Consider the following 15,609-nt stretch of genomic DNA (forward strand, 5'->3'; position numbering starts at 1 on the left):
TCATTGTTTTTAAGAATACTGAGCTGTATTACTTTAAAATATTCATTTTGTTTTTCTTTTTTTAAGGAAAATAGATGATACCATAAAATAAGTTTTTCTTGATGCTGAAAAAAAGTATAGCCCTAGAGCATCGGGCCTAGGACTAAAGGGTTCCGGGTTCGATTTCAGCCAAGGGGCACATACCTCAGTTGTAGGCTCAATCCCCAGTCAGGGCTCCTGTGGGAGGTAACCAGTCGATGTGTCTCTCACATTGATGTTTCTCTCTCTTTCTCTCTCTCTCTTCCTCAGTCTTTCTGAAAAGCAATGGAAAAAATATCCTCGGTTAGGATTTAAAAAAAGAAAAGAACATTTTAGTTTTGAATTAGTAGTAAATGAAATCAAGTTTATCGGATCTTTTCTCTTCGTAATTAATATCTGAGTTTGAGTAAGTGGATGTTTAATATTCTCTGCTCTTCTTAGAATACAAGGACGTGAAATTGAGAAAGAATTGAGGTTTGCATCTTTTTTAGTATATTATAAAACTAAATCTTCTTTTCTGTAAGAGGCATTGATAGGAGCTCAGAGATGCAAAAGGTAATGTCCATCTATGAAGACCCAATAATATATTCCTATTTTTTCCTTGCTAAAAATCAACATCTCCTCCTATCATTATTAATAGGCTTGTACATCTCTTTTTGTTTACTAGTTAAAAATCTTCAGTAAAATAAGTTAACACTGAATGCCACTTCGTAATTTCAGTAATGACCACACAGCTGTGTTTCCTCAGTTTATAACACATGTCAACATCAGTTTAGGGGCTCAGCTCCATTTCCTACCCAGATACAAGTCTGCATATGGGGCTGCGGTGACAAGGCAGAGCGTTCTGTGGTCATTGCTGGGGCACCAAGGCCAGGAATTGAGGTACCAGTTCTCAGAGATGTCAGGCTAAGCCCTGCTGTTTGCCATGCTTCTGTCCTTTATATATTTATGTACTTGCTTACTTATTTCTTACTTCAGTATTTTTCTTTGCCAGATTAAGAACCATTTTATTTATGAGAATGTGAATTTTCAAGGAGGAACTCTTACACTTAAATGAACCTGTAAGGAGCCCATAGAAAAGCAAGTGCCTGCAGCGCTAATAATGAGAACTGACAAGGCAATCCTGCTGGGTTTATTTATGACCTTCTGCCTTTGTTAGCTCCTGTGAGAAATTCCTTTCTAACCATAACAATATTGTTGGAGTTTGGCACTGTACAGAGAAATCCTACCGAGCCCCGAGGCCCACAAATTGGCACGCATTCAGCCCATAACAGATTGCTGTGCTTGTTGTAGTTTTACATTTTCCTTCACTCCTCTTTTATTTAATTCGTAAATAGTTTTCACCAATCTTTATATACTTGCTTTTAAAAAATATATTGCTTTTATTCCTAGAGCCAGAATTCATTTTTCCTTAATACAGTGTCTTATCTACTGCTAAGCAGTGTTGCAAAATTCCGAAACGGACAGAATACAGAAAGGCAGGGAGAGACAGGTATATTCAATAGCGGACAAATCATGGACAGTCATACCACATTGTTCAACCTGATGGACTAGCGTGGCTCCTAAATGATCTCATGGGTTCCTCGATCTCAGGGCTAAAGGGAGTGCAGTAGAGTGACTGCACCTGAGGTTATAATTCTGTAATACTCTGGATATTATTTCAACTCCATTTCGATACTCTTAAGTCCCTGTGTACTCTTGTTTGCTTCCTTCTACCATATCCAATGAAACAGGAAACTTAGAAGCATCCATTTACAAAGAGAATTACGTTAAAAATTGTAATTTTCTTTGGACGTAAAAGAAAATCAATAATCTTGACTATGAGCTCTTAGAAGGAGCCCCTGGAGCACAGTATTCCATGTGGAATTGCTCAGCGTGGGCGCCTGCCTAAGCCGAGAGCGGTGGTGGGCCGTGGTGCCGACTGTCCTGTTGCGTCGGTGCTGCACAGCGGCAGAGTAACAGTCCACATTGGGTTCTGTCTAAAGTGTTGGTAGGCATGTGACTTCTATTTCTTCTGAGACTCTTTGGGATAAAGAGGGATTAAATAATGGGATGTGCTTGCAAGTCAGTTTACTTACATCTCTCCCCGGTTCAAAGGTTTCAGAAGGCACAAGAAGTGTGAATTTTGCCCTTCCACCGTGTGGAACCCTACACTTTGCTTTGGTTGTCTTTGGTACTGCTTGTATGGACCACAGTGATTGGCAGAGAAAACTGTTCTTCTTGTGGGCCCGGAACATGCTCTAGGCACCTGGGTAGTCACTTGCCAGTGTGAGGTACAGCGACACCCTTGCGTGGTGCACAGATGGCTCTGCTGAGAGGCAGTGTGCTTGCATGTAAAGCATGCTGGACGTCAGTGCCCGAGTCAGGCCCTTACTGATCCCACTGTCGTTGTCATCGGTATTGACCATTTCCTTCTGAAACCCTGGATAGGTCTATGACCACCCCTTTTTGAGAAGTAGTGTTTGAAGTAGTATGTTATAAAATGGTTACATGCTCTTAGGAAAAATTATTACGTAAAATTTCGCTGCAGTGCTAGCGCTTCAGGTGTTAGGTGACCAGCTGCCCTGTACAAAGATGAAAAGCAACTCATTGGGAAACTTCTAAGTTGTCTGAATCATAAACGAAATTAAGAAAAGTGCACCTTTTTAAGTTTGATGCCGGGGAGCGGGGGGAGTATTGAATGTGTTGAATTTCATTAAAAATATAAAATAAAAAACATTCCCATTTGTAATCTAGTCAGGATAGTCATGTAAAAAATTTCTGGATTCTCTACTTTTTTCCTAAAGAATTTAGAATTCTTAAAAATGATTTCTATGAAAATATAAAAATTTCAGCTTTTAGTACGTTGAACCCATTACACTATTTCTTCCTATTTTTCACAAGATAATGTTACACTATCTTCAAATCTCTAAATACTGAAGCGAAATAACCCTTGTCTGTGGGGTTTGGGGCAGTGTTACAAAGGGATGTTCATTTAAGGGGGAAACTGGATTTGAGTTACGCGGCCTTAGTCCTTATTTCACTGCTGTTCCGTCGCATTTCTAACTTGTTCTTTAAAACAGGAGCGATCGGAAGCCGGTGCCTAATACGTGGCAGCACCGGGACGTAGCCCCGTCCTGCGTGGAAGTGATCTCCACGGTGTCCTTGTCGCTTGCTTTATCCGCGGCGGCGGCGGCCAGAGTGCAGGGACGTCCCCCGCGTTCTCCTGCGGCGCCCGGGCCTCTGCGGTTCCTAAGGGCGCGGCGTGGGCGTCTCCCCGACGGGAGCGGGGCGCTCGCCCGTGGGTGGGTGGAAACGCCGCGGAGCCTCTGTCCGCAGCAGCGCGGCTGCCCCGAGGACGGAGCTCACGCCGCCCGCCCCGCGCGGACCGGGACTCGGACGGCCTGCGTGCGGGGCCTCACGCGGAGCCCCGGTCGGCATCCCGGGTTCGGGAACCGGGCGGCCCTCCGGTGCGCGGGCCCCCGCCGCCCGACCTCGTGCAGCCCGCGGCTGACGGCGAGGCCTGGCCCCGAGAGCCCCGGGGCCCGTCCGTGTGGCTCCCCCGTGAGCCCCGCAGCGCCCTCCCCTTTACGGACGGAAGGAGACGCGCGGGAGGTGGGGTGCCTCCCACGCCTGTTCGGTGGCAAAGCTGGGGCAGCGTCCGTCTCCCCGAGTTCGCGCTGGCGCAGGGGCCCGGCCCGCGGTGCACTCCCGCGGCGTGGGCGTGGGCGCGGGCGCGGGCGGCGCAGGGAGGAACCTGGGGCCGTCCTGGTGGCGTGTCGGGGAGCAGCGCCCGGAGGGCCGCGGGCGGGCGGCGGGCACTGAGCGGCGCGTGGGCCGCCTCGCGTGGGCCCGCGGCGGCCGTGGTGCCGGGAGCCTGGGGGCCCGGCGGGCCCGGGACACGGCGCCCCCACCCTGCCTGCCCGCGGCCCCTTCTCCCCGCCCGGCCTCGGCCTCCGCCGGCCGGGCCCGAGCGCACCCGCGTGTCCCCCTGCGTGTCCGCCTCCTTTCCTGCATTAGTTACATGTGGCCGGGGGGGGGGGGTGTTTTCTCTCAACATTGTTTATGAGATTCCTTTTTATGTTTTTAGTTCTAGCTCGTTCCATTTCACTGCTGTATAGTATCCCACTTTCTGAATACATCTCTAGATATTTTATTTTGCAGAAAAATTAGATTCTCTCCAGTGCTTTGCTGTTACAGCACTGAAACAGCTGCTGTGTGTGTCTCCTTCGTTCACGTGCCCGGGTGTAAACGAGGGGCGGCCGTGCGGGCAGAGGCGGGCCGTCCTCAGCTCTGCGGTGCCTGCCGGCGGCTGCTGGGAGCGGCTCTGCCAACCTGCATTTCCACCAGCTGGGCTGCGGGGCGCGAGGCACGGCTCTCTCCCCAGTATTTTATAGCCATATCTCAGTTGGGAGGATCACTGTCATTTAGCGTTAAGAGCATCACCTCATCATCTCATAAAGGAACTTAAGTTGCAAAAAAACATACGTAAGAGAAATAATTGTCGTGATCATGTGAATGGACACAGGACAGCTTTTCCTTCACAGGAGAATTCTAAGTAATGTAGAAGGAAGGGAGGAGGGTGTAAAATGTCGCCATGTAGGGAGGCCGGGCGAAGGGAACGTCTGCCACTCCTGTCGGTCTAAAGTCATTTAAGAATGAGTTTTTAAAAGTCCTGTGAAAGACGTAGAACAAGTATGTACGTTTATATGGTTCATGTGACTGAGGAAAATGTCAAAATAACCAGGTTATGTTCTACAAATAAAACTTCTCTTTATTCCATGTAGACTCAGTACAGGTTGTGAGTTGTATGGTTTTCTCTCTCTTTATTTTTTTTAGGTTGGTAATTTATTTGCAGTTTCTGTTGGTCTTACTATTTTAAAGTATTTCATTGCTCTGTACTGAAGAAATAAATGTCTCCTGAGGGTTCATGCTTTTTTATTTTTAAGTTTTATTTCCAGAATTGCTACGTGGTAAGCTTTGTATTCCGAAGGTGAACAGTAGTGTTTTTACCATGAGGGATGCAAAAGGCGGTGTTGATTGCTTCTCTGTTTTGAGGATTTACGATACGCTTTCAGCAGTAAAACCTGGTGTCAGCAGACGGCCGCGCAGCCTTACATCCCTACAGGTCCCTCTGGTTTGTCAGTTTCCGTTCGCGGCGCCTGGGCCATCCGTGGGCATCGTTTCCCAGCTGCTGTTGATGTTTCAAAGCGCCGCCTGCTGAACTCTGTCCCGCCTTCAGGGAGTCGCTCGCTGGTTCCCCTGTGTAACTGCGCGTCTCGGAGTCATCACCAGGGGTCTTGGAGTGGGATAGCTAGTTAAAGGGAAATTTACTCATAATTAGGGTTTAGACATCCTTGTGCTATTTTAAGGGTAAGATATATATCTTTCCTCATTTTACCCATTGATTCTTGCTGTACCTGAAATGCGTAGTAGGAACACATAGACACAGGAAATTACTGCCGTCTAAAAGCACGTTGCTATTTAACCTGGCCTCTAGTTACTTAGCACTTTTCATTGTCATTGTTCATTTGTTAAATTTTACATAATGCTAAAAATACATAGATTTTAAAAATTATTTTACAAATTTGTTTTTAACTGGTACCTATAATTTTAATTGTGTTTAAAGCATTCTTTGTTCACAGACACTTGAAAACATGTTAGTTTTTTTCTTTTAAATTTTTAACATTTCTGATTTCGCGCCCACTGCATTTTTTTCCTTCTCTGGTAATATTAAGACTTGCCTTTTAGACTTCTGTTGGCTTCCTAGTTCCTAAAAACATAAGCCCATGTTCCTTGGCCTCGGCATTGAGATCGCCCCAGCTGCCCTCAGGAGGCCTCTTCCGCGCCCTCGCTCCGCGTTCCGAGTGGCCTGCCCGCCGTGGTTCTGCCTTCCCACGTTCTCTCTGCTCCTCTCCTGACCACTCCCCCAAAGGGCACATCTGCGCCCCCAGTCGGGCCTGTCAGCAGCCCCTGGGCCAGTGTGGCTGGCGGAGATGCTCACCAGCTCGCTCCTCCCGCGCAGCAGGTCTGCTTTCACTGTCTGTGTCTCCTCACTGAGACTCAGCGAGAGGATGTTGAGTGTACAACGTCACGTATTGTAGGCCAACCTCAATGTAAAAACTGCCCTCCGCCTTTTTCCCACCCCCTCCTACCCACGCACCCATCCCACAGCTCCACCTGCAAACCTCCGATAGGGCGTCGCCTGCCTAAGGGTGACCCTCAGTACAAATGTCTGTCCCCACCACACCCCATGCAGCTTTAATTTCACCAGCAGACTGTTTTCTTTAAACTGCCATTGCTCCTGGAATAATAAAGGGCCAGCAGTTATTCGCACATGAGGCTTTTCTAGTTTTCCAGCACTGACTTGGACCTTGACTTGTGGTCAGGAAGGGTCGTGACTACGTTGGACGATGAAAACAGTAACACACTGTGGCCAGTAGGAGCAGCGAGCTAGAGCTAACAGGATGCCGCAGCGTCCTCGTCCTCGTGTAGGAAACTGCATCCTGTCTCTGCTATTTAGAAGGTGCTTAAAGCAGTGGCTGCACAGTTGTTGCTAAAAAGTGTCCTGATCCCGCTTGTCGTCCTCACTTGCGAGGCGGTCCTAAGAGTGTAACCAGAAGGGTGTGTTATTTCCAAATGCACATTAATCCCAAATTCCATACAACCAAAAGAAAACTATAAATAAATGTCCTTAGCAAATTATGTTTAAGTTCACTTCTGCCCATACTGTGTTAAGGGCCTGTGTGTGGTTCCTCCCAGCCTACATAACCCATCAAGACTGTTAGTAGTGGAAGAGCGGAGCGTCCCCCTGGGCAGAGTTCAAAAACAGAATAATTTAGAATCCCCCGAGGCCTGTGCAATGGAAAAACATTCCCTTACACGATGCATATTTCATACTCATATTGTTTACCAATTCTAAATTTAGAATGGCAGCACGTTTTCCATTAGGAGATTTAACCCAAGGACCTTTGAGGCTAGCTTTTATTTTAGGTGCTGATTATTAAAAATAAAAGGAAATATAATCATTATAACAATTTTTGCTTGTGAGAGTATGCTTGACTCTGAATCCTGCTTTTGTACAGTATTAGTTTAGCTGACTATCCTATAAATGTCCTCTTAAAATGAGGTGCCCATAACAGAATATTTGCTTGAGAAAGAATGCGAGTGAGTCAGGTGAAGGCCGTTTTCCAGAATAGTGGTTTTGGCTACCTCTCTTAAAATAATATTTGACTCATTGATTTTCCTTGTGTTATCCCTGGCTTTGGATATGAGATTGTCATTTGTGAAGCTTATGACTATTTTTAAATTAATATCAAACATTATTTTCCAGTTGACCTCATACGTCTTAAGGCTGTGCCTTGCATATATTGTCACATGTAATGATGTCACATGTAGTAACAAGATAAATATTTGTTATTTGCACATATTTAAATAGAAAGTAAGATATGTAAAGCATCTTGGAAAGATGTTTGAAGACCTAAAAGTTAGTACTTCAGAAGGTTTTCTTCATAGATTTCTGTGTTTCTGTGCCTTTGCATTTTTAAAATTCATTTAGACAGGAACGATACGCTTTTAAGTCATTTGCTGTCTAGACAAATGAAGGCAGCAGGCACTTTTGGGGTGTCTTGAAATACGCTATTACACATAGGTTTATGCTGAAAAGATGCCTGTAAACATCATGGAAATTAAAACAGTTACTGTGAGGGTTTTTTCCTTTTGTGTGTACATGTCAGTCAAATTATTGGCTCAATTCTAATATAAATTTCAAGATGTATCACATGTGCAAGTCATAGTTTATATAAAGTAAGGTTGAAAGGTATGAAGTGACTTTACAGTATGTTTCTAAAGAACTATCTATCTCGCCTGGCCGGGGTGTGGCTCAGTGGTTGAGCATTGACCTAGGATCCAGGAGATCGAGGTTTGATTCCCAGTCAGGGCACATACCCAGGTTGCAGGCTCAATCCCCAGTTGGGGGCGTGCAGGAGGCAGCTGATCAATGACTCCCTCCCCCTCCCCCTCCCCTCCCCCCCCTCCCCTCTTCTCTCTGAAGTCAATAAAGATATATTTACTGGATGTTTGGCCTCTGGGATGGTAATTGGAAACAGAGGGCTGAGAATTCATTGCTAAATTTTAATAGCAAAGTCATTAGTTCTCAGCATTTGTGGTAAATATTTAGAAATATTTACATGTGCTGGCTTACTAGTATAGTGTTCACAGCTGTACTTTACTGTAAAGCTTATAAATCCAGTGATATTCATCAGTGACCAGTCAGATCTATCCTCTCTTTAGTGCCATACCTGGCACAACAGGTCATTGCCTGTCAGAAAGTTGGGGCCTACTTGGAGAGAGAAAAAGAAAACTCCACGCCTGAATTTCATACTTAGTATTCTGAGAAGAAGAGATGCTATTTCTGCTTCTGAAGACGACCGGGAGACTTTTCTAAAGACCACTGAACTGTGCTTGAAACCCGTGGGAAGTCACAAGAGAAATCATTAACTGTATCCTATTAAAACCCTTAAACAGGAGACCTGAACTGGCCTCATTGGCTGCAGTGTCTCTGTTTCTAATTCAGTGTTTACCCTCGTGCTCTCGGGACACCCCTGCGCAGATGCCCAGGTGTGTGCGAGGCTTCGCCGTTCTTCCAGTGACTGTACCACAGCTCAGCATATTTTGAAGTTGATTTGCTTTTTTAAAAACCCACTTATTAAGCAAGGGAGTAAAATTTTCTAACTTATTCCCAGTTCTTTAGGACAGTAAGACATCCCCAGCGGTGACTGATTTTATGCTTTAATAAGCTAACTTATTAGATAAATTGAATACTATCAAAACCAAAGGTGTCTTTGAGGTAGTAAGTCAATAATGTATTCATGTAAAATTTTAAGGGAGGATCATAGACAATATGTAGATATGAGAGAATATCTAGACCGAATGTCGTATGTCTATTTTATATATAGATAGATCTCTAAAAATTCTTCCTGTGCTCCTTCTTGGGGCGTACTCCATACACCTTCCTGTGTCCCTGCCCTCCCCCACCCTGCCCCACTGTATTGAATCAGAGACATGTATATTTGTACTCCGTGTTAATTCATAAGTTTCTTTTGTCAGAGTCTGATAGGATTGTTATTACTCCCAGTGACATTTCATTCTAAGCCCAGTGAAATCTCTTGTCACTTGGGTTAGAATGAAAATTTTACATGGGCAGAGGGTGGAGGAATGATGGTTACAGAGAAAAGACTTTGCAGAAAACTTTGATTTAAAATAAATTTTAGAGTAAAACCTTTTTTTAAGGCATGGATTTTTTTCTAAAAATAAATGTACCATTAGTAGTAGGAGTTATATATTATTTTTGGTGTGCTGGAAAGGATTTTGTATTCTGAATGATTTCAGATATTGAAAACCTAACTTATTAGCAAGATTTTGCCAAATCAAATTGTCATGGTAAAAGACTGAATTTACTGTGTGTGAGCCCATGGAGTCTTTGCCTCCCCCATCACTCCGTCACTGAAGAGGAAGGATGTAAGGAAAGCTGGGGGGCTCCAGCCCCTTAAAAGAGTCCTCCCTGCAATTACCGTACCTGCCAGCTTTCCAGCAAGATAAATGGAAGCAGCGTAGCTTGAAGGTGCCTTGGTTAGAATGAGATGCAGCGAGGTCTCTGTTCTTCCAGGCACCATAGATCTGATGGTACTTATAAAAGAATGGAGCCGGTGCCCTGCTGACTCAATTGTCCTCCCGAGGAGCATTAGTTACAGAGCTCCTTTGTTAACTAGGCTGGATGTTTAAACCACTGCTGAACTTCGTTAGTAACGTGTTGTAAAATAGCTATACGTATGGATACCCTAAGTGCCTGCAGGGCGGGAACAGTTCTCTATAATCTACGTATAAAAGTTACGCGTGTGAGTAACAGTAATATAGAAATTATGTCTTTTCACTGCTCCTCTGTTGCACTGAGTGGAGTCAGCACTGAAATCCTGGCGACACATGAACACCAGGAAAGCACCTTTTCTATGTTTCTCTCGGTGTTTCCTCAATCGGCTTGTTGAATGGCAGAAATGCTTTCCATGCCTTTGTGGCTTGAATGACGCTCTCAACACCCACCTGAGTCACTTCTTCAGCCATAACGTGGAGTTTTAAGGGAAGACAAGGAAGGCATTTATAGTGTGTGCAGAGAGTTTTAAAAATTTCAAAGTAACAATTTGTTTTTTTATGAAAAAAGATTTGCATAAAATTATTTAACTTCAAGTAATGATTTCTTGAAAAATTGAATCTGATGATTTTTTTAATTAAGTCTTTTCTATGTTTAATTCCATATGTAGTATAATAGGAGAGAATGGTTTTATATGTAGTTATCAACCAGTGTTTTCTCTCTAAAGAAGCATATTCCCCCCAAATGATTTTTCTCTGATTGAGCCTGTTTCTTGGTGATACACGTTTGTTAGATATTGGAGCATATCCTGCGAGGGGCCCACCACCCACCCTCCGCGGGGCTCCCTGGGCTATTTTGATGCCTTCAGAGAGCGTACAGCTCTCTCTGGCTCCCACCCAGTGCTTTCCCAGGTGGATGTGGGTGTTGGATCAGCCCCATCTTGTGGGGGCTCGAACAGTTCCTGCCATACACTGGGTCACCTGTACACTGGGTCCCCGAACGCCGCGTCACGTGCAATAAGCTGGGCCCGAATCACCTCATTCCCCTAAGGAAGAGGCCGCGGCCGTGGAGGCTGCTTTGTAGACCGTGGTATTTCTGACTCCATGCTGCAGTATTTAGTCCTAGGTTATCAAGGCCAACCTCTTTCACACTGACTGACTCTCGGCCTCCACGGGGCTGCCGACTCGGTGACACGAAGGCCGCTCATCGCGTAGGCCCGCCCTGCCTTGCTGAGCTGCTGGTGGCGCCGCGGAGGCCCCTGCCTCCACTTCTGATGAGTGTGGGGACTTTCCTCCTTCCTCCTCCCTCAGCCTCCCTCCATCGTCTTCAGCAGATGCCATCTGTCCTCAGTAGTGTGACCTGCAACAGTAACTAACTCTCCAAGCTTTAGTTTCTGTATCTGTAAAATGGGAATTTTAATAACTGCTTTAGAGGATGTTGTGAAAAAATTAGATGGCATTAAAAATTGTGTTTAGCTTAAAATTGTTATTGAAGGCATACCATTAGGAATTATTTCTACCAGCATAATTCCAGAGGGATTTATTTTCACAGTATCGTATAAAAATGCACATATCACTAATTTGTTATAATGTCATTGATGCCTTTACTTAAAATTTGGTAATTTTTCACAAGGATTGGTTAAAATTTTGACTGCTATTACATTTGAAAATTCAAACCATCCTCCACTGTTGACTTCTAAAGAGGATCCAGAGCCTATAGTTTTCAGTCAGGGACATGGTCATTTAAGAGTCAGGTATTCCATTCAGATGGCAAGTCGTCGCCTACTGCTGTTTCCTGTGGCTCTTCGAATGGGTTGTTGGACTAGGGGCTGACAGCTTAAAGCAAAGCTGTGCGATGGTTTCATGGAGACAACTTTGTTTACTTCTTAGATCAGATCATAGGGTTCAACTTACGAGAGCCCTCATTAAAACTTTCTAGTAACAAGAGTCCATGCCCTGGATTTTTAGTGTTATCTAGAAAAACTTACTGCTGAAGGGGATGTTATGATTTTCAAATGGTTTTGATCGGGTATTGGTCCAAATATGTGTGGTCCTCTATAAACACATGCTGTTTCTCCTTTCTTTCGCAGGACCTGTCTGGCTCCATTGATGACCTCCCCACAGGAACAGAAGCAACCTTGAGCTCTGCAGTCAGTGCCTCCGGGTCCACAAGCAGCCAAGGGGATCAGAGCAACCCGGCCCAGTCACCTTTCTCTCCTCACGCATCCCCTCATCTCTCCAGCATCCCGGGGGGCCCATCACCTTCTCCCGTTGGCTCTCCTGTAGGAAGCAACCAGTCACGATCAGGCCCAATTTCTCCTGCAAGTATTCCAGGTATTCACTTTCTAAGTAATTATTATTTTACTTCAAAGTAAATTCAGAACTAGTGTTCATCAATAGCAATATACATTCCATTATCTTTTTTTTTGCTATTTAAAAATCTGGTGATGGGACCATGTATTAGGAGCATAACTATGAATTATCACCAAAGCATGCAAGAGTCCCAGTTCCTAAAGATACTCAACTAATGAATGCAAATGCCCCATTAATCAAGTCACCAATCACTCTGAAATCTTCCTTTTGCACATTTACCTAAACTTACACCAGAAAGTTGAGTATTTTCTCTTAGCGTATGTTTTGTACTGATTCGTTAAATAAGATCTCTGCTGAGAAGTGCCACTAAGGTGAGATTGCTGATGAGTATTGGCCTTAGTTTTTAGGGTTCTATGAATTTATACCATGGCAGTTATTTTCTAAAGTACATTTACTATCTGTACTATCAGTATCTTAATTTGCAGCACAACTCAGCACCTCATTCCTGATAGAAACATTACCTTCTGATGTTGATGTAAGAAGCCTGTGTCCCAGGGATCTCTTGACTGGGCTGTCTCAGTGGTCACACTGCCTCTGGGTCTCCTGCCTCCTGTGTTGGGTGCTGCGGCGTGTTTCTCTGTTTGTCTGTCATTTGCCTCATCCCTGTCGGTGTTTCTCAGGCTGACCTTCATTCCCGCAGGCCCATAAGCAGCATGCTCTCCTTGACCAGCCGACTAGATGTCATTTTTTCCTGGTTAAATTTTGCTAACAAAACATAGGCAGCTGCCGGAAAGCACTCCCTACTAACCTATCAGAAGTTATATTGGATTGCCGATGAATTTGTTGATAGTTTGTTATCTTGAAAGCATGGATGGTAGTTCCCTCCCCCCTTTTTTTTTTTTTACCATTTTACATGTTTTACTTTTATTTTATTATTATTTTTTTAATCCTCACCTGAGGGTGTATTTTACTGATTTGAGAGAGAGAGAAAGGGAGGGGGAGAGAGAGACATCAATCAGCTGCTTCCCGTTTGCCCCACCAGGGCAGGACCTGTAACCTGGGTGTGCGCCCGGACTGGGAATCGAACCCTCCACCTTTTGGTGGACAGGACGATGCTCCAACCAGTGAGCCACCGGCCAGGGCTATACCTTTTTTTTTAACCTTTATTATGGGATGTTTTACATAGGATGAACTTACATATGCACGTATGTAACGTGCTGGTTGTGAAACGTGACTGTCAGACGAGTGCTCAGGAGCCCACCGTCCAGGTTCAGAAGTGCAGTGTCACCGTGGTGGGGCATCTACCTGCGTGCCCGGCATTTTCTGCAGCCCTGCGCATCTCCTGTGCCTCAGATGTTCTCCAAATAGTTTTCATTCCTTCTTTTTGGTTTGGGAGGATTTTAAAGAATTTTATTACAAACTTTTATAGAGTACATATCATTAGTTCTCTTTAGTTTTGAGCTTTATAGAATTGTATGTATTTAGAATGACACTGTAACTTACCATCTAAGCTGAGACACTCCTGAGCATGTAAGGGCTGCTGTTGGTAATTGCAGTAGGACAACAGGTATAAACCAGGGAGAGGTTCTGGGCAAGTAAGGGCATCTGGTTCATACCATGCTGCACATGGGCTTCTGCAGTTGCTGTTTTGACTAAATATTATGTTTCTAAGAATCATCCATATTTTGGATAGAGCCATAATTTTAACACATTTTGATTAAGGCATTTCGATGTTACCTTTCTTTCAGAAATATTTGTCCTCATGGTAATTGTAATAAAACCTGGACTTACTTGCTGTTGACATTTTTAAAGCCGTGACTGCTCTGTTTCAGAACGCCGCAGGCAGTTTTGGGCATTGAGAGGTTTCTGAGGCATCATCTGCCTAAACATTGGAAAGTTGTATGTAAAACGCTGTATTTCTCAAAGGAAAACTCCCTCCTCCTTTTTGAGTTGGATCAACAGGACTTTTCCTAATACCTAAATCGGGGATGGGGAACCTTTTTTCTGCCAAGGGCCATTTGGATATTCATGGGCCATACAAAATTATCAACTTAAAAATTAGCCTGCTATATTTTGTCAAACATTTAATTGAACTTACTGAATTTGAGTGCCTCCTGCAGTTGCTTTGGCAGGGCCAGACCAGATGATTTCGCGGGCTGTATATGGCCTGCCAGCCAGATGTTCCCTGTCTCTGGTCTGCAGCATGTAGACAGTGCACGAAGGGATGACTCACATCTGGGGAGGAACAAAGTGGGATAGAGGGCAATTTCAACAGGCTACTCAGAATGGCGCACAACTTAAAATTTGTTAATTGTTTGATTATGGAGCTTTCATTATTTTGAACCACGGTTGACCACGGGTAACTAAAACCCACAGAAAACAAAGCCGTGGATAAGGGGGCTCCTGTATATACAGTTTCCAGTGATGAGTTGCCGTGTTTAATGAGGCTATTTAGTAGGACCGCTAGAACTAGCCATAAAATCATAATATATCTTCACAGGGTTGAATCTGTTTTTCTTCTAACTTGGAAAAAAAGATAGGTCAGTGTTTGCTCTTTTTGGGGTTTAGTTTTGAGAAGGTAAGAGGAGACCAGAAGACCAGGGGAAGACAAGAATCTTAATCTTTGCTTCATCCACATCTTGGGCAAATTGATTCATGTGATGTGATAGGCAGGCAGTCTAGCGTAAAATTTAATAATAAATGCAGTTTAAAATCCTGGATTATTTCTCAGACTTTTTGCCTGTGTTGAGACATCAGCCAGCTAAGATCAATTCCACCTCTCAGTGGCCTCAACTAGGGCCACCATATGCAATGAGCTGGGTGCTCACTGGACAGGACATGGGCCCGAGGGGTAGAGTGGAATTCAGGCTACTTTCCTGGGGGAAAGGGCCCTTGTTTAAACCGTACAGAGGAGCCCCAGAGCTGTCAGCACCCAGCCCCGGACCTCTCTTCTTGGGTGTCGTTGTCCATGGTCTTAGTTCCAATACTACCCATTTCTCTACTCTGTTCCTACAGCTAAACCCATTCATACATCTTCATCAGAATGGTTTCTGCTAGATACTCACCAAAAATTTTATAATTTTACCCAGCCAGGCTTGACTCAGCAGTTGAGCATCAACCTATGATCCAGGAGATCGGGGTTCAATTCCATCAGGGCACATGCCCAGGCTGTGGGCTCGATCCCCAGTAGGGGGCGTGCAGGAGGCAGCCAATCAGTGACTCTCATCATTGATGTTTCTCTCTCTCTCCCTCTCCCTTCCTCTCTCTGAAATCAATAAAGATATATTTTTAAAATAATAATAATAAGGTGTTATTTTAAGGGGATTTGTTAAAGTTATGCAGGTTTTGTTGAAGTCAAGCTTTGGCCTTCTGTTTCCTTTGCATAGCCTGTAGGCCCTCCTTTCCTTTCTTTCTTCTTTTTAATGTATTTGCGTGAATTTGGTCATAGGTAATAAAACCACACTCTAGAAATGATCATAAAGAGTTGATTTTTTAGTTTTCCCATTTACCTAGATGCAAAGACACCTTTCCTTAGACAATAAATAGGCCAGGTTAGTAATCTCACCTCCTTTTTTCATCTGTGATCCTGATGTTTAAATTTTGTTAATGTGTACATTCCACCCTGAGATAATTTAGTTTATTCCACTTGCTTCT

General features: G+C 44.3%; 1 protein-coding gene across 3 annotated transcripts in view; it reads left to right on the plus strand.

The window, feature by feature from the left end:
• Positions 1–15,609, plus strand: part of ARID1B (AT-rich interaction domain 1B) — a 346,830-nt gene that overhangs the window by 232,047 nt on the left and 99,174 nt on the right. For all 3 annotated transcript variants that reach the window (XM_087817708.1, XM_087817709.1, XM_087817710.1), the window contains exon 5: positions 11,733–11,976. In XM_087817708.1, the coding sequence (XP_087673834.1) occupies positions 11,733–11,976 (244 nt within the window). The remainder of the gene's footprint in view (positions 1–11,732; positions 11,977–15,609) is intronic.

The sequence above is a fragment of the Miniopterus natalensis genome, chromosome 5 (genome assembly GCF_054644295.1).
Source record: "Miniopterus natalensis isolate mMinNat1 chromosome 5, mMinNat1.hap1, whole genome shotgun sequence".
NCBI classification, from domain to species: domain Eukaryota; kingdom Metazoa; phylum Chordata; class Mammalia; order Chiroptera; family Miniopteridae; genus Miniopterus; species Miniopterus natalensis.